At 38.7% G+C, this 27912-nt stretch overlaps 1 protein-coding gene across 3 annotated transcripts in view; it reads left to right on the top strand.

Annotated features, from left to right (window-relative positions):
• The window catches only part of ESR1 (estrogen receptor 1), a 450285-nt gene that overhangs the window by 211292 nt on the left and 211081 nt on the right, over window positions 1–27912 (top strand). For all 3 annotated transcript variants that reach the window (XM_033235045.1, XM_033235047.1, XM_033235046.1), the window contains one exon: window positions 14233–14349. In XM_033235045.1, coding sequence (XP_033090936.1) covers window positions 14233–14349 — 117 coding nt within the window. The remainder of the gene's footprint in view (window positions 1–14232; window positions 14350–27912) is intronic.

Genomic DNA, 27912 nt, shown 5'->3' with positions numbered 1-27912 from the left:
TGTTGGAAAAACTGAGTAGCCATATGCAGAAAACTGAAACTGGACCCCTTCTTTACACCTTGTAACAAAATTAACTCAAGATGGATTAAAGACTTAACCATAAGCCCTAAAACCATAAAAACCCTAGAAGAAAACCTAGGCAATACAATTCAAAACATAGACATGGGCAAAGACTTCATGGCTAAAACACCAAAAGCAGAGACAACAAAAGCTATAATTGACAAATGGGATCAAATTAAACTAAAGAACTTCTGCACAGCAAAAGAAACTGTCATCAGAGTGAACAGGCAACCTACAGAATGGGAGAAAATTTTTGCAATCTATCCATCTAACAAAGGGCTAATACCCAGAATGTAGAAGGAACTTAAACAAATTTACATGAAAAAAAGAAAAAAAGAAAAACAAAGAACCCCATCAAAAAGTGGGTGAAGGATATGAACAGACAGTTCTCAAAAGAAGACATCTATGCTGCCAACAACATAAATATGCTGCCAACAAACATATGAAAAAAAGCTCATCATCACTGGTCAAGAGAAATGCAAATCATAACCACAATGACATACTATCTCACACCAGTTAGAATGGCGATCATTAAAAAGTTAGGAAACAATAGATGCTGGAGAGGATGTGGAGAAATAGGAGCGCTTTTACACTGTTGGTGGGAGTGTAAATTAGTTCAACCACTGTGGAAGACAGTGTGGCGATTCCTCAAGGACCTATGACTAGTAGTTATTTCTAGGTCTGACAGGCTATCTTTTAGTTTGTTTTCTTATTTCTGAAGTGGACTTAAACCAGTTTTAAAAACAGGGATGATTGAACTTGTGCGTTAATCGTGTGCTAGAGGAACCCTTTGACATTGATTCAGAAGCACCCAAATGTTCGTTCATTACTCCTTTTTTATTTTTGCATTTTTTAAAATTTAGTTTTCAACTTTTATTTTAAAAATCAGGGGTACATATGAAGGTATGTTACAAAGGTATATTGAGTGATGCTGAGGTTTAGAATGTGGATGAATCTGTCACCCAGGTAATGAGCATAGTACCTAATAGATAGTTTTTTTGTTTTTTATTTTTTTTCTTTGAGTTGGAGTCTCGCTGTGTCACCCAGGTTGGAGTGCAGTGGTGTGATCTCAGCTCAATGCAACCTCCGCCTCCCGGATTCCAGCGATTCTCCTGCGTCAGCCTCCCAAGTAGCTGGGACTACAGGCGCATACCACCATTCCCCGCTAATTTTTGTAGTTTTAGTAGAGACGGAGTTTCACCATATTGATCAAGCTGGTCTCGAACTCCTGACCTCAGGTGATCTGCTCACCTCGGCCTCCCAAATTGGTGGGATTACAGGTGTGAGCCACCGTGCCTGGACCCCAATAGATAGTTTTGCAGTCCTTGCCCTTTCCTCCTTCCCACTTCTGATCCTCACCAGTGTCTATTGTTTCTGTCTTTATGTCCATGTGTACCAAATGTTTAGCTCCCACTTATAAGTGAGAACACGTGGTATTTGGTTTTCTGTTTCTATGCTAGTTTGCTTAGATAGACCTCCAGCTGCATCCTCGTTGCTGCAAATGACATGAGTGCATTCTTTTGTTTATGGCTGTGTAGTATTCCATGGTGTAGATGTACCATATATTCTTTTTTTTTTTTTTCTTGAGATGGAGTCTCGCTCTGTCGCCCAGGCTGGAGTGCAGTTGTGCGATCTCGGCTCACTACAGGCTCCACCTCCCAGGTTCACGCCATTCTCCTGCCTTAGCCTCCCAAGTAGCTGGGACTACAGGCACCCGCCACCATGCCCGGCTAATTTTTTGTACTTTTAGTAGAGATGGGGTTTCACCGTGTTAGCCAGGATGGTCTCGAGCTCCTGACCTCGTGATCCACCCACCTTGGCCTCCCAAAGTGCTGGGATTGCAGGCGTGAGCCACCGTGCCCAGCCCATGTATTCTTTATCTAGGATAACTGATGGGCAATCGGGTTGATTCCATGACTTTGTTGTTTTGAGTAGTGCTCTGATGACCATATGGGTGCAGGTGTCTTTTTAATAGAACAATTTATTTTCATTATTCTTATCAGGATACCTGGGAGGAACTTCTCCTAGGAAGTTAATTTGGGGGGGCTCCTGAAGATGAGTGAAATCCCTTATTAAGCACTTAGAGGGTCAAAAGTGTACAAGGGAATGTTCAGGTGTGACAGCTTGAGAGACATGCATATTCCACCCCTCACCAGAGCTTAGTGAACTATCTTTTCTATTTTCTCCCAAAGCACCAAAATGGCCCAGAAATTGGAAGATGGAAAATGGACTTATTTACGAGTCTGGGAAGCCAGGGCAGTAAGCACAATCCTGTTCAGGGTTTCTGAGTTTTACCCTCTTGCTCTGATTGTGAGACCATTTTCCTCTTCCTTGCTTCTTCAGCTTAGGATAAGAACAGTTTTGAAATTGTTTCTACTACTTTGGACACCAGAGTTTAGATTTCAAATAAGTGCAAGTGGGAGGAAAGCTTGGATAATTCTCTGGAAATAATTGAATAAAATGAATGAGAGGGGTCTACAGGTGAGCTGAATGCTGCATGGCATTGAAGTAATCACACCAATCGTCACAATTCTCTCCTCTTTGATGGTTATCTATTGTCCCAGAGGGAACAATTTCCGAAAGTCCTTTTCTGGGCTGTAGAATAGCACTTGCTGATTTGTTGAGCCCTGAGAAGCATTACTGAAAGTGGTTCACTGTCCCTGAGGTATTACAATGAGATGGTGGTCACTGATTTCATTATGTTTTCCTTTATTGCAGCTGTTGGTTTGATCCTTTGCCAGGTGCTTAAAACAATTGTGGTTTTGCAGATGGTAAGTTAGAGGCTGGACAAAAAAAGGGATCATGTCACTGCCCTGGCCAAAATTTCAACAGACTGGGGTCTAGTGAGGGCAAATAGATAGAGGCTTTCCTCTTCACTTTGTATTATTTAGAAAAAGAAACTTTCCAGGACAATTTTCTTCCTAGAATTTTCTTTTTAAAATTTTTTTTTCTTTGAAAATTTACTTAGATGCAAATAATATGTTTTTGTTCCTTTTAAATAATAAAAGTAAGATGTCTCTTGAAGGTGGTGGTTGTCACTGACAAGATTAACTGGAATTAACTAGCTGTAAAAATATAATTTGGGATGCATTATTAAGGCATGCCGTTTTTATTTGCATGCCATTGTGTACAGATGTGGTTGTGAAATAGTTCAAATCATGGCACATTGAATGTCCTCACTGGATTTTTAGGAATGTGTTCACTGAGAAAGCCAAATCCTATTTCATTTTCTTTGGCTCACTGCATCGGCTGTAAATTGGAGATATTCGCTTTAATATGTGAGTCAAAATTTATTTCCAAACATAATACTGCAGTTGTTCTGTCACAGAATATAAATTTCTTATTTATTTCCTTAATACTTTGCTTTCTATTTTTTCTTTTTTTCTTTATTTTATTCTGGAGTATTGGAAAGGTTTTCCAGAAAGATTTGCATCTGTCATAATTTACGGATGAATACTTTTTATGTGGTTACTCTTCCATATTTTGGGAGATATGGCTGTGGAAGTGTTAGGAATCATGGGTTCTGGAAATAGTTTTAATACTGTTTCTGAAATGCCCTCCCAATGATACCATATAGTAATTCCATCAGGGAATAATAGTTTTATTATAGTTTAAAATAGAACAATATTTAGGTGTTCTTGTTCAGTCATCATGAAGTTCTTTTTATTTCACCAACCCTACCATGGTACTCCTGAAAGATGTGAATGAGGCTGATCTGGATTTAATCATGGCTTTGCCACCTGCTAGCCAAGAGAACTTGAACAAGTGAGTCAACCTCTTTGAGTCTCAGTTTCTGCTTCTGTGACATGGGAACTAGGGTAATCTAACCCATTGCTTGTGATGATTAGATGAGGCAAAATGCTGAGTTCACCTAGCCCAGTGCCCGGTTCATGGGAAGCACATGGGGTCTGCTGCTACCCAGTCCTTGGCCCAGTGCATGTTGCACAGAAGGGAATCTGAACAGGCCAACTTTATTCCTATTCTTGACCCGCCCCATGTAGATGCTTCCCACACCCTTCCCCTCCCCCAACCCTCCCCCTCCCCTCCCCCAACCCTCCCCCTCCCCTCCCCCAACCCTCCCTCTCTCCCTCCTCCTCCTCCTCCTTCTTCTTCCTCCTCCTCCTCCTCCTCTTCTTCTTCTTCTTCTTCTTTTTCTTCCCCTCCCCCTCCCCCTCCTCCTCCTCCTCCTCCTTCTTCTTCTTCTTCTTCTTCTTCTTCCTCTTCTTTCGTCTTCGACAGGATCTCACTCTGCTCCCCCGGCTGAAGTGCTGTGGCACAACCTCAGCTCAGGGCAACCTCAACCTCCAAGGCTCAAGTGATCCTCCCACCTCAGCCTCCCGAGTAACTGGGATGACAGGCTCACACTACCACACCTGGCTAATTAAAAAACTTTTGTAGAGCTGGGGTCTTACTATGTTGCCCTGTCTGCTCTCAAACTGCTGGACTCAAGTGATCCCCTCGCTTCAACCTCCCAAAGTGCTGGGATAATAGGCCTCTGCACCCAGCCTTCAACTCCATTTTTAAAAATTGTGGTAAACTATACAATTCATCCATGTAGCCAGAAACCACTTGTATCCCAAAAGTTATTGAAATTTAAAAATATATATATTGAAAATAAAAATAAAATTGTGATAAGATACACATAATATGAAATTTACTACTTTAATCATTTCTAAGTGTATGGTTCAGTGGCATTAAATACATTCACATTTTTATGCAACCAGAACTTTTCATCCTCCCAAACTGAAGCTCTGTACTTATTTTTTATTTTATTTTATTTTTTGAGACGGAGTTTCGCTCTTGTCTCTGAGCCTGGAGTGCAGTGGTGCGATGTCGGCTCACTGCAACCTCATCTTCCTGTGTTCAAGAGATTCTCCTGCCTCAGCCTCCCAAGTAGCTGAGATTACAGGTGCTCGCCACCACACCCAGCCAAGTTTTTGTATTTTTAGTAGAGATGGGGTTTTGCTGTGTTCGACAGGCTGATCTCTAACTCCTGACCTCAGGTGATCCACCTGCCTACACCTCCCAAAGTGCTGAGATTACAGACGTGAGCCACCGTGCCCAGCCAGCTCTGTGCTCATTAAACAATGACTCCGAGTTCCCTTTCCCCACATCTCCTGGTTACCCTTCTTCTACTTTCTGTCTCTGTGAGTTTAACTATTCTAGGTATGTCATATAAGTGTGCCTATGTGATATTTGTCCTTTTGTGTCTGGCTTATTTCACTTAGCATAATGTCTTCATGATTCATTCATGTAGCATGTGTCAGAGTTTCCTTCCTTTTTAGGGCTGAATAATCGTCCACTGCATGGATAGACCACACTTTGTTTATCCATTTGTCTGTCGATGGACATATGGATGATTTCCACCTTGTGGGTATACTGGGTAATGTTGCTGTGAACATGGGTGTAAAAATATCTATTTGAGTTTCTGTTTTCAATTATTTTGGATCTACACCCCAAAGCGGAATTGTTGGAGGTGGTATTGCTTCCACTTGTTGGAAGTGGAACGTGGTCTCCCACTTCATTTTGACACAACTTCCAAGCTTCAGAACTGTATTTGCAATAGTCTGCTGGGCGGTTGCTTTGAATTTATGATGGAAATCTCATATCAATAGGTTTTAAATTGTTCCATACAACTTATTGCCACCTCTGTCCCAGCTCAGATTTTTTTTTTTTATTAATGGTATGAACAATTTTCAAAACATCCTGGCACAAACTATTAGGATATTTGACTTTCTCCTCCTCCTCCCTTTAGCCGTAACTATTTGGCAAAGCTGTTGAAAACTTCTTCACGTCTTCTCTCTGCCTCATCTACTTTACTACTCAAAGATGATTAGTAGGTGTTTTGGTATGATTTTTTTTCCTTGGCATAACTGTGAATACTTTTACTCCTTCATGTTTTATGACAATCATACATTCCCACTGTCATGTAAAAACATTTTGAATTCTTCTTTCTATAACAAATTCCTTGCCAGTCTTCCTTTCCTTTTTGCTAGTGAGTTCCAAGGATATCATTGTTTGAACCTGTTTTCTAATTCTATGTTGCGATTCCCATAACCCCTCTTTGCTTTGGTTACAGTAGATAATGTGGGTGGCCCTACCAAGACAAAGTATCACTCAAGAGTCAAGGGTTGGGGTAGATACAGATACTAGGTACTGCAGGAAGTCAATATCTTTCTCAGAGTGTAAGGCAGGACAAGACTTCTGTTTCTCTGTATCATCGTGGCTGGGGAGTTGGACTGTGCGTTTCATCCTTGTCATATTAAGTCGAAGCGTATTGCCCAAATAATTTAATATTAGTGTGGTCTTAGTAAGTATTTGTCTTGTAGATATGTTAAATAGAAGACAGTAACATTAGGTTGGCTGTGTTAATTCCTCACTTTTTCTTTCTTATACATGAGCTTCCTAGGAAGCAGAACGCTTGGTGGTCACACAGTTGCAGAGATTCCTTGCATGATTGCAATCTGGAAAGCAGATACTATTCTTGAGTGAAGAGCTTGCCCTTTGGAGAAGCTGAGTTTTCCATATATGAAGGTTGTTAGAATGCATAAGAGTTCAGCTTCTGGAATGAAAGGCGATCTTGGTTCAAAACCCACTTGCCACCTGCTTGCTCTCTGGCTTAGATCAGGCTTTTAAACTTTGATTATAATTTTGCATCTGTATAATAGGATTAGTATAATTCCTTCCTCATAAAGTTGCTAGGGGGTTAAATGAAACAATCAATGTATAACACACTTCCTGGCATGTGATGTTCAGTACCTAGAAGACTCGGTTTCCTTGGTAGAGAGAATGTTTGGCCAGACAAACCTATGGAATTACCTCCGGATAGGAAGTGAGCACAAGTGTGACATGAACAAGCCAGAGCAGGAACAGCTCTTAGAAGTGCCTACTCAGGCCTGGGCTGTTGCTGGTTTATATAACAGTGCTTTGAAAATTCATGTGCAGATTCTTACTATTTTCCCAAATGTTACAGCTTAAAACTATGTTCTCTGTACCTCAACACTGAAAGGATAATATAGTCTTTCACTGATAAAACTAAAATATCATAGGTTTTCCTTTGGCCAAATATGTATAAAAACTTGTGATTTCACATCAGATTTAAAGCTGTATTTAACACTCTATGAAAATATATTGATGCTTAGAAGTAGAAAGGAATTCAGATTTTGACATCTTATTTGTCAGCTTAAACTATAGTTCCTGAATGCTTCAAAATGTGATAAATCATCGTTAATTTTATGTAAATATTCGATGAGTGCCTTTAATAAGGAGACTGTAAAGGTAGCCAAGCTTTACATATGTTAGCTAAATTTATGGGGCAATCGGGTATAAAAAAAGGACTTTGAAAATAAAATATTATTTTGTTGGACTCCTCCAATGAGGCTTGTTGACAGGATTAGCTAAAATTGGCTCTTATTTGATGTGTGAGTGCTTAAACATTGGAGAGTTCATTTTTCTTTTAGAATTCATTTTCCTTTCTGAGCCTTAAAATATGAACAGTTAGCTAAATGCTCTTATATGTTGATAAGAAATGCTGTTTATTCCTTAATGAGACAACACCTTTTCCCAGTTTATGTAACTTGACTTTTAATCTAACCTTATGAAAGTCTCATTGACTTTAATTTTTTTTTCAGAGTACTGTATATCTCTTTAGGAAATGCACTTATTTAAAAAATTATAAAGCAAGAATAGATGTGATATATTTTGAAGTTTTCTAGTCACAGATTAAATCCCTAGATGTGTTGTAAGTTTGTGAAGCACTTTGAAATGCGTCAATTCAAGATGGAAATAGTGGGAAAGGACCATTCAGGTATAATTGCTGACTCCATAAAGTTAGGAAGTTATGATAAAGGAGAAATAACTACACCACATACTTATGGCATAGAATTGCCTTATTGGGACAAATGGATCTTCAAATTTGTAGGCTATGATGGAAGCAAGTATTTTTAGTATCTTATTCAACTGTGAAGCCAGCTTCACAGTCTGAACTTCAGCTTCTCATAAAATGAGTCAGTTACAGGACAGTTTATGTAGTTTATATGTAAGAAACCCTTGGATCAAGATACGCTTTTTCTTCAGTCTTGTTAATAATTCATTTATAAGGATTTTTATTTCTAGGAAAATAATACCATAGACCTATTTTATTTAAAGCTAAAGTGTTTCCTGGTGATGATGGTGAATGGGGAGATGATTCAAGGAAACTACTAATCTTGTAGAGTTTAGTAAAATCTTGGAATAGAAATTTTAAAAAGTTAGAACACACTATGAAAACAAATCATTATTAGTAAAATGAACCATATTAAAATGTCTACATAACCAACATATTATAGTGGGGGAATTAGCATTTTAATTCAGAAAAACATTTCTATCTAGAACAAGCTTTGGAAAAATTAGAATATGTTGATTTTTCTTTGGGGCAATCATGAAATACACTCATATTAGGAAAGCAGCAAGGCCTCAAAATGGAAAGAGTAGGATAACTCATGGGCAATGCATGGCTTCATGGATCCCTTCCTGGCCCTCTTCATCTATGAATATCTGTTTTTTTTTTTTTTTTTTTTTTTTTGAGACGGAGTCTCGCTCTGTCGCCCAGGCTGGAGTGCAGTGGCCGGATCTCAGCTCACTGCAAGCTCCGCCTCCCGGGTTTATGCCATTCTCTCGCCTCAGCCTCCCGAGTAGCTGGGACTACAGGCGCCCGCCACATCGCCCGGCTAATTTTTTGTATTTTTTTTTTAGTAGAGACGGGGTTTCACCGTGTTAGCCAGGATGGTCTCGATCTCCTGACCTCGTGATCCACCCGTCTCGGCCTCCCAAAGTGCTGGGATTACAGGCTTGAGCCACCGCGCCCGGCCGAATATCTGTTTTATGTTCATGTCTGCCGCCCCCTCCTCCCCGCCCAGTGCTGAAGAGCAGACTGCCCCTGCTTAGAACCAAGCCTTGTTCTTGTGGATTTGAGTTTTGGGGTCCTGAGGCAGAATGGCCATCATATTGTTCAGGGTCCTCACCTTCCCACTCATTGCTTCCTTTATAGAACCCCAGTCGTTCCTCTCAAGAGGCCCATGCTCCACAGATGAAGTTGGCGGTAAGGGGAGCTTTAGCATCTCAGTTTTGTTCAGATATTGGATACTTATTGAGCTCCGCTATGTGTGTGAGAATGCACTGGGCTCAGGATCAATAGCAATAAATGAGACAGATATGGTCCATCCCTTGCCATGCCTAGACTGACCTGGGCATTGAGACAAGCAGTTAAAACCCAACATAGTAAGTCCTATGATAAGACACAAACTAAGCATGGCTGGAAGGGCAGATAAGATTGCACAGAGGAATTGATATCTTGACTGGCACACTTAGAAGATGAGTAGGAGCCAGCTGGGCTAAGAGGAGGAAAAGTGTGTTTCCACGAGGAAGAAGAGCATGTGCAAAGTCCTGGGGGTGAGAAGCATGGCATGTGTCAACAGAAAGACATGGCTGGAACCTGGATGGGAGTTAGAGTGGGGGAGAGAAGGCAAGGAAAAACATTAAGAGCTTTGCAAACTGTGTGAAGGCATTGCATTTAGATATCACTTTTAGAGCTTGGAGGAGCCTCAGGACATTGAGGCAGGATAGTGGCCGGATGGCGTATGATTTTAGGAAAATCACTGTGGCCACAGTGTGGGGAAGGATTGGTGGGGGAAGGCTGGAGACAGCGGGTCCCACAGTGGGCTGTGGTAACCATCTGGGCTGGAGAAGGTAGGGACTATGGTGGTGCCCGAGGTAAAATTGGTTTTGCTTTGAAAAGTCATCAGAAAATATTTGTTTTGATCTGTGTGCCTGTGGTGGGAGGTGGGGAGGGAGGGTCAAGTGAGGAAGAAGGTCGAATCTAGAATAATGCCCATGTTTCAGGCTTCACGTGCAGACATTTCTTGATTCAGCTGGGAAGTGAATAGGAACAGACTGGCGAGGAAAGAAGAGAGTCGTCGGTTCTGTCTGGGGCACATCCATCTTGATGAGTGTGAGAGAGTCAAGTCTTGATGGACGGGGGCAGGTGGACACTCAGAAGCTCAGGAAAGAGATTTGGTCTGAAGTGACCGCCAGAAAATACTGAGGGAATAGTGGTGAAAAAAGAGAGACCTGCAATATTATATTGGCTTTCTCTCAGGCAACTGCTTGGCCTGTCTTCATATTCCTTTTGAATCTCTGCATATGTATGGGCCATTATTTATTTTCATAACTAACAAATGTAGACTTTCTGTGTAATGACAACAAAGCTAAACCAGCTGCTAACAAAGGAGGGAAAATAAGAAGAGAAGGAAAAAGAAAAAGAAAAAGGGAAGCTTGGGGAAAAGCTGAATGTGGGTCCTTCTGTTGCTGCAGGGGCTGGGGTGGGCCTGGTGATTCCTACTGAGAGGCATTTCTCTCCTTGCTTCCTGTCTTTCTGGTTCCATCTCATTAACCACCTGTCACCTCCACTTCCTACCAGTCAAACCTTAGATTCCTCCAGAGGCTTTTTATTTTTATCTTTTGGCGGGCAAGAAAATAGTGCTGATTATTTTTCCAAACCTTCACCTGAACATCACATCATGGTTTTCGCCCTTTGAGCTTGGTTCATCTGGGCCTGCACAGAAGGACTTTGGGGCTAATCTGGTCACGTACATCAAGTCCTGTCTTTTCAGTTAAAAAGAAACCACACTGCTATGTTTCACTAAGACAATTGGTGTGAGTTGTTTTTTAGAAAATCAGCTCTACTTCAGTAAGATTTTCTCATGCATTATCTTGAGAAGACCAGATAATAAAATTTAAAAAGAATGTCTTCTTAATGCAACTTAAATCAATTGCTTTAATAACACATATTGACCAAGTTACACTTGTTAAAGAAAAGAAAAAAACCTACTTTGTTGTTTTTCTTCTTCTGACATGAGCTGAAGACTCAGAAATAGTTGTTAATGGTGTTTGTTTAAGAAGAATTTGTTTTAATTGCATATATCAAATACGTATTTATTAAATTTTTCTTTTTGCCAGTTTATCAATTCTAGCTTTATCACAAAAGGTTTGCAGTATGAACATGATTCTGTTGTACGTCTATTTCCATTTTTGTTAAGAGATGAATTCAATTGTAAAAATCTAGTATATTTTATGCATTAAACATGTTAGTTCAGGAATTTCACTTGGTTCTACAAAGAAACATATCTATGGTGGATGGCCGATCCAAACATGAGACTCAGCCAACTGGCCTCTGATCCAATTCAATTCTCCTATCTTCTTCTGGCTTACAAAGTAACTGGCTCTGGGGAGACAGTGAGTCAAAGTAATATTTGGTTTGAATGGTTATTGACTATTTTCCTCTGAAACTTAATGTATACTAATTTATTTTTTATTTTATTCTTTTTTTTTTTTAGAGATGGGGTTTCGCTCTGTTGTCTATGCTGGAGTGTAGTGGTGCGATCACAGCTCACTGCAGCCTTGACCTCCTGGGCTCAAGCAATTCTCCTGTCTCAGCCTCCCGAGTAGCTAGGACTACAGGCATGTGCCATCATGCCAGGCTAATATTTAATTTTTTTTTTTTTTTGTAGAGACAAGATATTGTTATGTTGCCCAGGCTGGTCTAAAACGCTTGGTCTCAAGCTGTCCTCCCACCTCAGCTTCCTGAAGTACTGGAATTATAGGCATGAGCTGCCACACCTGGCTGTATACTCATTTTTTTAAAAAACTGAAATATATCAGCATATACTGCATAAATACCACAGAAGACTAAACACTGAAAGTTTCTTTAGGGTATCAGAAGAATACTCTTTTTGCTTGCAGTTAGCATCTGCACAGATAAGTTTTGTTTCTGGTTCTATTACTTCTTCAGTTTGACCCTATTAATAGGGACAATTCTAAAAATAATAACTATGTCTGGATATCTGAGTCAGTGTGTGGTCTTTTACTGAAGTTACGGTTTATAACTCTGCTGACTAGCTTGCTGGTTTCTGTTATGCAATAGAAGAGTGCAAATGTTAATTTGATCTGAAGCCCATTTATACAGTGACTTTTATAATGTATATTGAAAGATGGAAAGCCAAGTTTTATGAGAGCAGCATTTCTGGTCAAGTCCTCACTCCACCCTCTTCTAATTGGGCCTGACCCTTAAGTTGAATAAAGAACAAAGAGCTCTATAGTTAAAACATTTCACTGCATGTTGCATCTTGCCCTTAGTAAATGGAAAAAATAGAGACTTAAGCAGAGAATCTGAATTAGAGTGTGAAATATATATTCAAATTTGGGGTGGGAGAATGAGAAACATGTTTTACAATAGTAGACGTAACTTCCTTAGTCTAAATTCAGGAAATTTCCCCAAGATATGTAAGAATTTAGACTTATGCAAACAGACTTTATAAAAACATGCCAATATTTATTAGTTTGTGAAGTTTAATATTCTGCTCCTTATAAACCAGATTTCTTTTGAGGGATAGAGGGATGGAGGTGACTTCTAAATCTTAGAGCAGAAACTTCCTGCGGGCAGCTGGGCATATATACCAGGAGCTCAGAGAAGAGGGTTGGGTTGGAAGCGCACATTCTGAGTGATCTGCATTTGGTGATGATGGAAGCCATGGACATGCACTAGATTCTCTTGTGGGAGAATATGGAGTAGTAAGAGAAGAAGAAGACCTAAGACTGAGCCCTGAGCAGCTCTGGCTTAATGGTGGATGGAGGAAATTGAATCTGTAGTAAAGACCTGGAGGCTGCAGCCTGAGAGGCAGAAGCAACTGGGGTGTTTGGGATTATGGAAGCCTAGGGAAAAAGCCTCTTTCAAGGGGGAAGGGGAGGTATCAACACTGTAGGCTGCTTCACATAGGTTATGTAGGATGTGGACTGAAAAATATCTGTAAAATTTGGCAACAGGATTCATTGATAATCTTAGGGAAGTTGCTTTTTTGGGGCAAGTAAGGTGGAAAACAGATTGGTGTGGGTTGAGCCCTGCAAGAGAGGCAGAGAAAAGGAGATTTCATGTGCAGACGTTGACAAGATAGAAGATGGAAGTTAGAGAGCATGTGGGGCAAGGGTGACTGTTTCACAGGACAGTCTTGCATGTGATCAAAGCCAATGAGTAAGGAGCATTTGAGGGAGAGAGAGAGTCAATCAACAAGAGAGAAAACAAAGAAGGTTAATCATAAAATAACAGTAACAACAACGAACATCTTTTGAGTGTTTTCCATATCCAGAGAATGATGGTAAACTCCTGACCTGCATTCTCACATTCAATTCTTAGAATCTTTGGATGTGGTGGGTTCCATGATTGTCTCTAGGTTACTGAGGAGGAAAGAGAGACTTAGAAACGTAAGGTAGCTTGCTCAGAGTTCTCCAGGCAGTCAGTGATGGACTAACTTACAAACTGAAGGACTGAACTTTGTCACCACGCAGCCCACCAAGCCGGCTTGAATTTAGGTATTCTGTGCTGCATGTGAGTACTTAATTAAATTATATTTTAAGAAGGGCTACTTTGAAACTCACTCTCTGAAAATTCTATTTCTAACATCTCTACCCTGACAATGATTTTGGCAAGCAGCCTTGATAAAACCAAACCAAACCAAACCAAACCAAAACCAAAAAACCTTATCTGCTGAGAAAATATAACCATATAAACTATGGTGCTACAAAATATAGACTGTGTGAACTAAAGGTGACTTGCCCAAAGGACTCCTGAAGCAATTGGCTGCTGTAGAAATTAAGTCCATGAGAGGTTTTGTTTTGTTTTTTTTTTGAGACAGGACTCTCACTCTGTTGCCTAGGCTGGAGTGCAGTGGCGCAATCTTGGCTCACTGCAACCTCCGCCTCCTGGGTTCAAGCGATTCTCCTGCCTCAGCTTCCTGAGTAGCTGGGATTATAGGTGCACACCATCACACCCGGATAATTTTTGTATTTTTAGTAGAGACGGGAGTTTCACCATATTCGTCAGGCTGGTCTCGAACTCCTGACCTGTGATCCACCCACCTCAGCCTCCCAAAGTGCTGGGATTACAGGCTTGAGCTGGCGTGCCTGGCCCATGAGAGGTTTTGTTTGCACTTCAAGAAGGACAGAAAAAGGTAGGCAGGCTGAGGAGCCACATAGTAAGGCTGAGGAAGTGATAGGGAAACAGCCTCCCAAAGGTTTCCCTGTGGATTCTGACTGGCTAAGTTTCCTGAAAAAATATTAATTCTGTCCTCTTGCTTTTAACAGGACATAACGACTATATGTGTCCAGCTACCAACCAGTGCACCATTGATAAGAACAGGAGGAAGAGCTGCCAGGCCTGCCGGCTCCGCAAATGCTACGAAGTGGGAATGATGAAAGGTGGTAGGTACATCTCTCCCAGGGGTCCTTGGGGACGGCCCTGGCCACTGCCCAGTGCTGGCTTTTCCCATTCGAATACAACCATGGGAATTTTGTGTTTTTTTTCTTTTAATTGTTTTTTTTTCTGTTCTTATTTTTCTTTGCAACAAAAGTATTTTCATAACCCATTTGATTTTAAAAAGGTGGAAGTGTCTGGAACTGGAAATTCTAACATGGCATTTTGTGGTTTGGATTTTCAATATAAATAATTATATTTTAAATCAAAGGTGTGTGCGAGGCAGTGATGGAAGGAAATGAAGAGTGCTTAGTGAATTATTCTAGAAATATTTTTCAGTTACTGTTTATATTGCAAATGCTAGAAAATGATATCTGAGGATAAACTTTCCCCAAATTGAGACTTGTAAATGTGAAAGCTAACTAGCTAATTTATAGCCTTCTAGTCTCTTATCATCCCTTAAGGAATGTGAATTTCAATCAAAAGGCAGTTTTCTCCTTTAGAACCTGAGTCAACCAGCCATTTTCTTAACCTCAGTGTCTAGCATGGTGCTGGCATAGTTGATTACTGAGCACTACACTAACGAGTACGAAAGCATGCAGGGTTTGTGACTATGGGCTTGTGTCTTTGTGGCTCTGTGTGTGTGTGTGTGTGTGTGTGTGTGTGTGGTTTTCTGTCTTCTCATGTATCCTATCCTCCAGTTTTCTCATACAGGAATCTGGAAACTGAATCCCAGTTCTGGGAATATTAGGAGCCCCATAAATGTGGTTGCCTGATCGACCTCATTGTATTCTTGGGAGTCTCATCTTGAGGAATATTGCTTCTAGTCTTCGACAGCCTTCAATGTAGTGGAAGAGAACACGTAGAAAATGTGTAATTAAAATAAAGTCACAAGGCTGAGTTGGGCAGATCACCTGAGGTCAGGAGTTCGAGACCAGCCTGGCCAACATGGTGAAACCCTGTTTCTACTGAAAATACAAAAATTAGCTGGGTATGGTGACAAGCGCCAGTAGGCCCAGCTACTCAGGAGGCGGAGGCAGGAGAATCGCTTGAACCTGGGAGATGGAGGTTGCAGTGAACCAAGATGGTGCCACTGCACTCCAGCCTGGATGATAGAGTGAGACTCTGTCTCAATAAATAAATTAAATAAATAAATAAATAAATAAAGCCACAGATTCATTTAGTGTTTCAGAAGGATACTGAGGGGAGGGAAGGGCTGATGATGGTGCTACCTGCTGATTATAATAGGGAAAAGCCCATTTCTTTTCTGAAGGAGGTGAAGCTTGGGGTGATTTAAGGAGAACAAAATTTCAGTGAAAAGGAATAGTGATTTTGCAAGTAGTGGGCAGCTAACCTTTAAATCATTCTTACTTGGACGCAGGAGGAAGGAGAGGAAAGACCAAGAATGGAGATTATGATGAAGGCAAGCTTGATGGTTAACAAGCTTACAGTGACAGGTTTCTTAGTCCTGGGATCATAAACAAGCCGGACAGGCTGAGATCTGGAATGCAGCATTTGGAATAAATTCTCCTGGTGAAGAGATGCGATGTTGAATTTGCAGATTCTATGAGCTGTGACTGACTATACATCTTAAACATCTGAAAAAGCAGCTTTAATTCAAAGGCTAATTAATTCCAATAATTTAACAGGTACATTCAGAAAATGACACTTGAGTCATAAATGGATTAAATATTTAAGGAATTCATCTTTCTTTGTACTGTTGGAGAATTAGTCAGGCTTAATTAAACTCACAAAATGCTTCTTAAGGTAACTTGATAAGTGACAGGAATATAACAGCTGCATAAGAAAAGCTTAATTTGAAACAGTGTAGTCAAGGTTTAATATTCTTCTTTGGCGATTATAGGTAGGTTAAGCACAGGCTCTTACATACATTCTCCTGGAAAGCTGAAATAATCAAGTTGTGAATATGTCCAAAACAATTTTTAAAATGTGAGGGTACCCACACATTGACCCCACTTCGTAAAACCAGTTCTGTTTTTATTGTAATTAATATCCAGATATGGTTTGGCTGCATGAATATAAATTACGCCTTCTCATTTTTAATCTAACAAAAATTCGAATATGCAAAGACATAATAAAAGTCTCCCCACTGTTTTCATCTAGGAATCTAGATAATTTGACACACACGACAGACTGTGGATGGATCCATACACACTCGCACATGTATATTGATGACTGTAAATATATATATCCGTATTAGTTTTCTAGGGCTGCCATAATGAAATACCACAGACTGGGTAGCTTAAACAACGGAAATTAATTTTCTCCCAATTCTGGAAGCTGGACATACAAAATCAAAGTGCTGGAATATTTGGTTTCTAGTGAGCCCTCTCTTTTTTTTTTTTGAGAGACAGAGTCTTGCTCTGTTGGCCAGGATGGAGCGCAGTGGTGCAATCTTGGCTCACTGAAACCTCCGCCTCCCAGGTTCAGGCGATTCTCCTGCCTCAGCTTCCCAAGTAGCTGGGACTACAGGTGCATGCCACCATACCCAACTAATTTTGGTATTTTTTTGTAGAGATGGAGTTTCACTATATGTTAGCCAGGCTGGTCTTGAACTCCTGACCTCTGGTGATCCTCCCACCTTGGCCTCCCAAAGTGCTGGGATTACAGGCGTGAGCCACCAGGCCCGGCTTGTGAGGCCTCTCTTCTAGGCTTGTGGCTAGCTGTCTTCTCCCTGTGTCCTCACATAGCCTTTCCTCTGTATCCAAGCACTCTTGGCATCTCTTCCTCTTCTCATACGCCCTGTTGGATTAGGGGTCCACCCTTATGACCTCATTTAACCTTAGTTACCTCCAAAAAGGCCCTATTTCCAAATATAGTCATACCAGGGGCTAGGGCTTCAACATACAAATTTTATGGGGACACAGTTCATAACAGGCTGCCCTCCCAAAATACCATAGACTGGGTGGCTTAAGTAACAGAAGTCAGTTGCCTCACAGCTTTGGAGGCTGAAGTCTGAGACCACGGTGTTGGCAGGTTTGGTTTTTCCTGAGGCCTCTCTCCTTGGCTTGCAGATGGCTGCCTTCTCTCTGCGTCCCCACACGGCCTTTTCTCCGTGCGTCCACAGCTTCTTCCTCTTCTTACAAAGACACCAGTCATATCGGATTAGGACCCCATACACAAGACCTCATTGAATCTTAATTACCTCACTTAAGGTACAATATCCAAATACAGTCACATTCTGAGGCCCAGGGGGTAAGGTTTCAACATATGTGGCAATATCCCATAGGGATTACTCAGTGATTGTTCAGTATTTCTCTACATGTAATGAAAACATGTATCTTTCTGGCAGTTTTTATATGTACATTAGTTTTAAGTGAAGCTTTAAATTCGTAAAATTATAGCCTGTGAGAACATCTTATTTTAATGATATGTATAAAGTGCTTGCCATAAAGCAATATAATTTATTGTATTTTCTACTACATGGAATACCACACATGGTCACAGGATACCTTCTGTAACAACTCCTTGAAAAATCCCATTGAATAAAGACTTAATTTACAACTGGAAGTACAATGATAACTAACTACAAAATGTGCAGTCACATGGCAAAGACCAGCTGTGATGGAATAAATCTTTACAACGTGTTGTCAACCATTAGGATTCACAACAATCCACTTTAACCGGGCTGGTTACCAATTAGGATACTGAAACTCTAACTATGAAATAAAAAGTTTAGTTTCAGTTAAAAGAGAACCACAGACCTACTCCCTACTTTTATAGCAAGGCTGAAAAAAATTTACTGAAGATCTATTGTAAAGATTCAAAAGAGTGCATGATTTATCTCCATGAAGCAACAATTTTAATCTGTTACAATACTTACTGCCTCTGAAAATCCCAGCATCATTATTAGATTTGGTTCGAATCTTGGTAGTTCTATAAGATGCAGGATTTGAATTGCACTTTCGGGAATGTGCTTTTCTATCCTAGTATGTGTGCTGGTTTCTCTGCATTGCTTTTTCCTCTTCATTTGTCTCCTTCCCCTTGAACTTTAGATTGTAGATTACATGTCTCTTCTTCAGGAAGGCCTACACAGTTTCCTGACAGTTCCTGAGGCTCGAAGTTCAAAATGAAGATGCTGGAAAATTCATGTTCTAGCTTTAATGGCAAACAACTCTTCTCTTAGCTCTCATCACCATTATTATTAGTCGTTCAATGTCTGTCTTTATATATGGTCTATAAACTCCATGATGGCAGGGGGGTCTCTGTGTCTCGTTTACTGATCTCACATGAAACAAGTCACAAGGTAGGTATTCAAGAAGTATTTTTTTTGCACTAATTAATGAGTTGATTAAATTCATTTAAATAGTTATTTGTGTAGGGCTTCTTATATGCAAACCCTTGGGAATAAAGCAAATATGAATAAGATTCTAGTCCCTTCCCTCAATGTCCTCACAGTATAAAGAGAACATTTGCGTGGGAAGTGACAAATAAAAATCTCAACAGCAAGTGCAGACTGGGTTGCAAGATGGCTCAAATACTGAATGATCAGGAGTCTAGAGCTTTAACCAGCCACTCCCAGGTTTAGTCCAACTCAGAATATTACTCAGACATCTGACATCCAAGACATATATTATTACTCAAGAATTTGGCCTTCTTGCTGAGTTTGGTAGAAGGAGGAACTCTTCCAAAGATAAATCTGTTCAAATGCTGGCTCCTCCTCAAACTTGCTGAGCAACCTTGTTAAAGTTACTTTTATGAGCTTCACTGATTTCGAATATGAAATGGAGAGAAATAAATTCTACTGTCCAAGCATGGTGGCTTACGCCTGTAATCCCAGCACTCTGGGAGGCCAAGGTGGGTGGATCACCTGAGGTCAGGAGTTCAAGACCAGCCTGGCCAACAAAGTGAAATCTCGCTACAAAATGAGCCAGGTGTGATGGCAGGCACCTATAATCCCAGCTACTCAGGAGGATGAGGCAGGAGAATCACTTGAACCCGGGAGGCAGAGGTTGCAGTGAGCCGAGATTGCACCACTGCACTCCAGCCTGGGCAACAAAGCGAGACTCTGTCTCAAAAATAAATAAATAAATAAATAAATTTTACTTAATGAGTTTGTCGTGAAGATGACAAATCGTAACATGGGAAAATATAAATCTAAAGAGCCACACAAGTGTTAGTTATTAAATATCTTTTTTTGTCTTAAAATAATTACTATCTTAGTTAAAAATTTCATCATATACGAGCACTGCTGGGTTTTTTTTTCAGCTGAAAGAAAGAGAATGACAATCTCATCACTTCTACAAGATAAAAGTTTCTAATTTCTTTGTGGAGAATAAAAACTTGGCTTAAACACCTAAGCTTTTTATTCTTTTCTGATCTCATATGCTGAATATAGCTGAATGGAGAATGCAATGTTTTATTTATCTTTTTATGATGCTAGAGATTTACACAAATTTGTGAAAGGTTTTTTCTTACCATAGACTCAGAGGTGTGTTTGAGGCAAGGTTTTCATTGTGCAGTGAGGAAATTGGGACATGGAAATTAATTGATGTGCAGGACTCTTGCACTGACCATTCTGGTTATGTTTCCTTATAACACACTAAGAAGAAATTTGAGATAAAGTAGTAATTGTCAACTTGTCTTTATTTATTTTAATAACAAATGTTTCAGTGTAATTTTTAGAAATATTCCAAAATAACAAATAAATCCAAAAATTAATGGGATAATTTTAAAGTGAGAAAATAACATAATACTAATATAGATAGGGAAATATACATGTGTCCAGAATGATTCAGAAGCCCAAGGAAACACTGGAAAATAAAATATTTTCTTGTTGCTTGGATTTAATATTTATCGCCATGAGTTATTGTCATTTGCTTTATTGACGGATAAACTTCCAGCCTGGTGACTGTGATTAGAATCCTCTTTAATCCTACATTGGCTATGCTTCATCAAAAGTAAACAACTGGCTGGCCACGGTGGCTCACACCTGTAATCCCAGCATTTTGGGAGGCCGAGGCAGGTGGATCACCTGAGATCAGGAGTTTGAGACCAGCCTGAACAACATGGCAGAACCTCGTCTCTACTAAGAATAAAAAATTAGTTGGGTGTAGCAGCACTCACCTGTAATCCCAGCTATTTGGGAGCCTGAGGCAGGAGAATTGCTTGAACCCAGGAGACAGAGGCTGCAGTAGGCTGAAATCACGCCACTGCATTCCAGCCTGGGTGACAGAGTGAGACTCCATCTCAAAAAAAAAAAAAAAGTATACAACCAATTATTAATGTACATAATGGTAGAATCAAATTAATAAATTAAAAATGTAGATGTGAATTACTTTCTTCGGATTGCCCAATAATTGTGGAAGATTTGTAGCTGCATGTGAATCCAAGTTTCCTCAAAAGATAGGTTGGGGTGCTCATATTTAGGACTGAATTTAAGAAAAATGTTAAAGAAAAGCTAACTGCTCTTTACCAAGGAGATACTGGTTGTTTTAAGCAGCAATCTATATATTTATGATATTGAAAATATTATTTTATTAATTCATATCGTAGATATTTATTCAAAAGTCCCCATATTATAATTTTTTATTTGCAAACAAAGAAATATACTGAATCAAGTAAGTGAATCACATGTGGACCTTAAAGACTAATGAATCCAGTGTTTGACAATATTTTAAAGCAATCAAGCTCTTGTTTCCACAAGCAGAAGCAGATAGTCATCTATGAAACAGATAAAAGTTGATTTGGCATACCCTCTCTTTATTCAGTATGATGTTCATTAGAAACCTTCTTGGAACCCTAGGGCTCCAAGGAACACAGTTTGCAAGCCACTGATCTAATCTAACTCCTTCATCCTCTAGGTAAGAAAATCAAGGTCCTCCATTACCTATTAGGGATGAAGGCAGGTCAGCCTCTGTGACTGTCAGTTCAGCTGGAGGAAGCATGAATGTAGGCAGCACAACAATCCCTGTAATGACCATGTTCTTCTTATGTTTTTTTTTTTTTTTTCTAGTAGTTTTTAAAGTTTCAGGTCTAACATTTAAGTCTTTCATCCAGGTTGAGTTGATTTTTGTATATGGAATGAGGTAAGTGTCTAATTTCATTCTTCGGTGTGTAGATATCCAGTTTCTCTAGAAACATGTATCAAAGAGACTATTCTTTTTCCATTGTGTGCTTTTAGCAACTTTGTCAAAAATTGATTGACTCTAAATGAATGAATTTATTTCTGGGTTCTCTATTCTGTTTCATTGGTCAATACATCTGTTTCTGTGTCAGTGCCATGCTGTTTTAATTACTATAGCTTTGTAGTATATTTTGAGTCAGGCAGTATTATGCCTCTACCTTTCTTCTTCTTGCTCCGGATTGCTTTGGTTATTCAGGGTTTTTTTATGGTTCCATACAAATTTTTGGATTTTTTTCCACTTCTGTAAAAAATATCATTGCAATTTTGATAGGCATCGCATTGAATCTGTAGATTGATTTGGGTCAATGGACATTTTCAACAATATTAATTCTTCCAGTCTATGCATGGTGTATCTTTCCATTTATTTGTGTCTTCTTCAGTTTCTTTTATTGATGTCTATAGCTTTCAGCATACAATTCTTTCACTTCCTTGGTTAAATTTATTCCCAAATATTTTGTTTTATTTTTATAGCTATTACAAATGGGGATTTCTTTTTTTGGATAATTTGCTGTTAGTGTATAGAAACACTACTGATTTCTGTATGTTGATTTTCTCTTCTGAAACTTTACTGAATTTGTTTATTAGTTCTAACAGTTTTTTGTGTGAAGTCTTTGGGGTTTTCTATATGTAAGATCATGTCATCAGCAAACAGGGGTAATTTAACTTCTGCTTTTTCAGTTGGCATGCCTTTATTTTTTTTCTTGCATAATTGCTCTGGCAGGAGCTCTCAGTACTATGTTGAATAGAAGTGGTGAGAGTGGGCATTCTTGTCTTGTTCTTGATCTTAGGGGAAGACTTTTCAAATTTTCACCATTGAGTATGATGTTAGCTGTAGGCTTGTCATATATGATTTTTATTGTGTTGAGGTACATTCCTTCTATATTTAATTTGTTGAGAGTTTTTGGTATGAAAGGATTTTGAATTTTGTCAAATGCGTTTTTTTCCCTCTATTGAGATGACTGTATGGTTTTCGTCCTTCATTCTGTTAATGTGTGTACCACATTTATAGATTTGCATATGTTGAACCATCATTGCATCCCTGGGTAAATCCCACTTGATCATGGTGAATGATTCTTTTATGTGTTGTGACAATCAATTTTGCTAGTATTTTGTTGTGGATTTTTGCATCTATATTCATCAGGGATATTGGCATGAGATTTAATTTTCTTGTAATACTCTTGTCTGGCTTTACTATTATAGTAATGCTGACCTTGTAAAATAGGTTGGAAGTATTTCCTCCTCTCCAATTTTTGGGAAGAGTTTGAGGATTTGTATTAGTTCCTTAAATGTTTGGCAGAGTTCAGCAATAAAGTCCATTAGGTCCTGGGCTTTTCTTCCATGGGGGACTTTTTATTACTGATTCAGTCTTCTTTCTAGTTATCAGTCTGGTCAGACTTTCTATTTCTTCGTGATTCAGACTTGCTGGGTTTATGTGTCTGAGACTTTATCCATTTATTCTAGGTTATCCAAGTTGTTGGTATGTAATTCATCCTAGTACTCTTATAATTTTTTTGCATTTCTGTACTATCAATTGTAATGTCTCCTCTTTGATTTCAGATTTAGTTTATTTGTATCTTCTCACTTTTTTTCTTAGTCTAGTTAAAGGTCAATCAATTTTGTTTATCTTTTTAAAAAAACAATTCATATTTTCATTGATTTTTTTGTTTTGTTTTTCTAGTCTCAATTTCATTTATTTTTCCCCTGATCTTTATCATTTTCTTCCTTCTACTAACTTGGGGCTTTGTTTTTGTTTTTCTAGTTATTTGAGGTATTAACATTAGGTTGTTTGAGATCTTCTTCTTTGATGCAGACATTTATTGCTATAAACTTCCCTCTTGAAAGTACTCTTGCTGCATCCCCCAAATTTTGGTATGTTGTGTGTCCATTTTCATTTGTTTCAAGATATTTTCAACTTTCCTTTTTATTTCTTCTTTGACCCACCTGTTGGTTCTGAGTATGTTGTTTTATTTTCACATATTTGTGAATTTTCCAAAATTATTCTTATTGATTTATAGTTTCATATTATTTATGGTTTGAAAAATACTTGATATGATTTCAATGTTCTTAAATTTGTTAAGACTTATTTTGTGTCCTAACATATGAACTATACTGTTTTTTTGTTTTGTTTTTTTTTTTTTTTTTTTTTGGGACAGAGTCTTTCTGTGTTGCCCAGGCTGGAGTGCAGTGGCTCAATCTTGGTTCATTGAAACCTCCACCTCCTGGGTTCAAGCTATTCTCATGCTTCAGCCTCCTGAGTAGCTGGGAAAACAGGAGCACATAACCATGCCTGGCTAACTTTTTGTATTTTTTAGTAGAGATGGGGTTTCACCATGTTGGTCAGGCTGGTCTCGAACTCCTGACCTCAAATGATCTGCCCACCTTCACCTCCCAAAGTGCTGGGATTACAGATGTGAACCGTCGCACCCGGCCATGATCTATACTGTTTTACCTAACACTCAATGGATAATGTTCCATGTGTATTTGAGAAGAATGTGTGTTCTATTGTTGTTGGATGAAATATTCTGTATATATCTGTTAAGCCCATCTGTGCTAAAGTATAGTTTAAGTCTGAACTTTCATTTTTATTGATTTTCTGTCTGAATAATCTGTCCATTGCTGAAACTGTGGTATTGAGTTTCCCCAATATTATTGTATTATAGTCTATCTTCCCTTTCATATCAATTAATATTTGCTTTATTCATTTAGGTGCTCCAATGTTGGGTGCACATATATGTTCAACTGTTATATCCTCTTAATGAATTGACCCTCTTTTCATTATTTAATGGTCTTCTTTGTCTTATTTCATAGTTTGTCACTTAAAGCCTATTTTGTCCGATATAAATATAGCTGTCTCTGCTTTCTTTTGGCTTCTATTTGCATAGAATGTCTTTTTTGGTCCCTTCACCTTCATTCTCTGTGTTTTCTTAGCCATGCATTGAATCTCTTCTAGACATCATATAACAAGGCGTTGTATTTTTAAATCCATTTACTCACTGTATCTCTTTCTTCCTATCTTGCTGTCTTCCTTTGTGATTAGGTGATTTCCTATAGTCGTATGCTTTGAATTCTTACTTTTTGCCTTTTGTATATTTGCTGCAGGATTTTGCTTCATGATTGTCATAAGGCTTACATAAAAGATCTTAGAGTTATACCAGGCTGTGTTCAACTGTTTACAACATAACTTTGATTAATTTTTTAATACTCAATTTATTTGATTGCTTATTAAGAGATCATTTTGATTTCTATTGGAAGAAAAATGAGGAATCTTTGTGTACCTTTTCAGGAATGACCAAAGGTACAACTTTGTGTACCTTTTCAGGAATGACTCAACTCACCTTGAATGTTAGAAGAAATGCTGGCAGTGATTCAAGGCCAGGAAAAAATTTCAGAAAGGGTTTATCTTGTTCCTATAATTTTCTTTTGCAAAAATAAATGATTCTTGATATGATGTAAGGACTTTTCCGTAGATAGAACCTATATAGTGCAGAACTTTGGGGGCAGTAATTCCATGAAAGAATTGCTACTTTAAAATTCTGTAAGTCCCCAGGACTTTCCATATGCTTTTTTGCTTGCTTGTTTCAATGGCTGCGATCAGGCTAATGAGTAGTTTTTAGAGCCGAAATGAACTTTTAAAGATCATCTAGTGGACCTTTTTGTTTTTCAGTTGAGTTGTTCTTGTCCAAATCACTAAGCTAAGTTAACTGCTCAGACAGGAAATCAAGTCTCCTTCAGTGCTCCTTTCATTGTTACGCGTCTGCCTGGCTGACCTGTTAATAACACAGAGTGTCATGAGAGATAGACACATGCATAAGTAAGATATTAATATCCCATAAACCAAAACTGTGACTTGGGAAATACTATGGTGGGCACAGGCTTTTACTCCTCTTCAACAAAAACATCTATCAATGAATTCGGCTTAGTTGCACAACAAAAGTACCAAAATAAATTTTTATGGATGGTGTCACAGATACTTTAAAAAGACCTACTTAAGATTTAATTACCTAATATTATTTAATATTTAATATAATCTAAAAGGGGCATTTTTATCTTTCAGCCAAGGTTTTCATTGTTTTTAGATAATTCTATTTTTTAACATATGATTTTGTTTTAAAATGCCTATTCTGGTATATGAAAACATCATTTTGTCAAATAGGAGTCCTAGCTAAGGGTCAAGTGTGCAATTAAGCTTGACTCTTTATCTACTACCTAGGAACCTTGGGCAGATCACATAATTTTTCTTCACTCAGTTTTTACTTCTGAAAAATGCCAGCTAAAATATCTTTCAAATCTTAAATTTTATGTTTATGATCTAAGTTCAGATTAATAATGGAAAGGTTAGAATCCAAAGCTAAAGGTAGTATATACAAGTGTATATTGGTGGTTGGAAGCAACTGCTGCAGCTATCATATTCACATTTCAAGCTCAATTTAGAACAACTGCTAGCAACTGTAAAAAGCGGTAGGAATGGACAAAGTTATTCTCTTCACCAGGCATTGTGGAAAGTGAATCTCTTCTGAATGGAGAGAGTCACAAAAATGAGTTTGATGCTTTCATGATAGTGAAATGAGAAGATGGCCATATATTGCTACGAATCTCCAGCAACATAAAAGAAAAAATTCAAGAATCAAGTTTGTTGAGGCAGGACTCTGAAAAGATAACTAAGCTTTTTTTTTTTTTTTTTTTTTCTTTCTTCCCTGTTAGAGATGTAATAATCATGACTCATACTTGAATCCCAAGAGCTGGTTAGACTTTCTAGTTTCTGCCTTGTGGAAAGAGAAAGGAAGAGGCCAAAAAAGATAGTGAATTTTGGAAAGTTCCTGATTAAATATCACATAGGCTAGTCTGGTTATGTTTGCTTGAAAACTTATCCAGTAGGTATAAACCAACACACTTGAGGCCAGTCTTTTTGGAAATTACATGAATATATGCCAGCCTTAAGAGGTATCCTAAGATGAAGAGCAGAGGGAGTCGTTTATAAAGAAATGTTCTTGTTGGCTGGCCGTGATGGCTCACGCCTGTAATCCCAGCACTTTGAGAGGCCAAGCTGGGTGGATCACTTGAGGTCAGAAGTTCCAGAGCAGCCCGGCTAACACGGTGAACCCCATCTCTACTAAAAATATCAAAAACTTAGCCGGGCGTGGTGGCGGGCACCTGTAGTCCCAGCTACTCGGGAGGCTGAGGCAAGGGAATCACTTGAACCCAAGAGGTGGAGATTACAGTGAGTTAAGATGGCACCATTGCACTCCAGCCTGGTTAACAGAGCGAAACTCCATCTCAAGAAAAGTAAAGAAATGTTCTGGTTACGCCTGGAGATAATACTTGGTTTAGTTTATGCTTGATTCAGCAAATAAAAATTGGTGAGGGACATACAGAATTATATTTAGGTGATTATAGTTTTTATATTTTATATATAAAATTTATATTTTTTATATTTTAGGTGATTGTATTTTTAAAAGACTTGCTTTACAAGACTAATCATTATTACTTTTTTTAGTTTTGTGATATATTTCGTTTAACCAACATACCCCAAATAGTATTTCAATATGGAGTCAACATTTAAAAATTATTGATATATTATGCATGGTTTTTTCTTCACTAAGACTTCCACATCCTCCAGGTGTTTCACACTTACATCTCAATTTGGACCAGCCATATTTCAATGCTCATTTGGCCATGTGAGCTGTGGTTAAGGAGGCAGCTGGAGCTGAGGCTGGGCTGCAGTACCAACATAGAAGTCTTTATCTGTCAGACCAGGAGTTTGAGATCCCTGAGGGATATGGGAGCCATAAAGGATCTTAAGCAGAGAAGTGACTTTCTTAATTTTGAACCTATCCTGGTGTTCTCACAGATTAGAGGAGAGAGACTTAGGAGTGAGGGATCAAGCAAGAAGTTGGCTCCACATTGTTTTCCATAGTAGTTGTACTAGTTTACATTCCCACCAGCAGTATAGAAATGTTCACTTTTCACTACATCCACACCAATGTCTATTATTTTTTGATTTTTTGAAAATGGCCATTCTTGTGGGAGTAAGGTGGTATCACATTGTGGTTTTGATTTGCATTTCCCTGATCATTAGTGATGTTGAGCATTTTTTCATATGTTTGTTGGTCATTTGTATATCTTCTTTTGAGAATTGTCTGTTCATGTCCTTGGCCCACTTTTTGATGGGATTGTTTGTTTTCTTCTTGCTAATTTGTTTGAGTTCCTTGTAGATTCTGGATATTAATCCTTTGTTAGATGTATAGATTATGAAAATTTTCTCCATCTCTGTGGGTTGTCTGTTTACTCTGCTGCTGTTCCTTTTGTGCAAAAGCTCTTTAGTTTAACTAAGTCCCGCTTATCTAATTTTGTTTTTGTTGCATTTGCTTTTGGGTTTTTGGTAATAAAATCTTTGCCTAAGCCCATGTGTAGAAGGGGTTTTCTG

This window comes from Trachypithecus francoisi, unplaced genomic scaffold (genome assembly GCF_009764315.1).
Source record: "Trachypithecus francoisi isolate TF-2019V2 unplaced genomic scaffold, Tfra_2.0 Lachesis_group15, whole genome shotgun sequence".
In the NCBI taxonomy this organism is placed as follows: Eukaryota; Metazoa; Chordata; class Mammalia; order Primates; family Cercopithecidae; genus Trachypithecus; species Trachypithecus francoisi.
The sequence above is the reverse complement of the archived record's forward strand: the minus strand, read 5'-3'. Positions and strand labels throughout refer to the sequence as shown.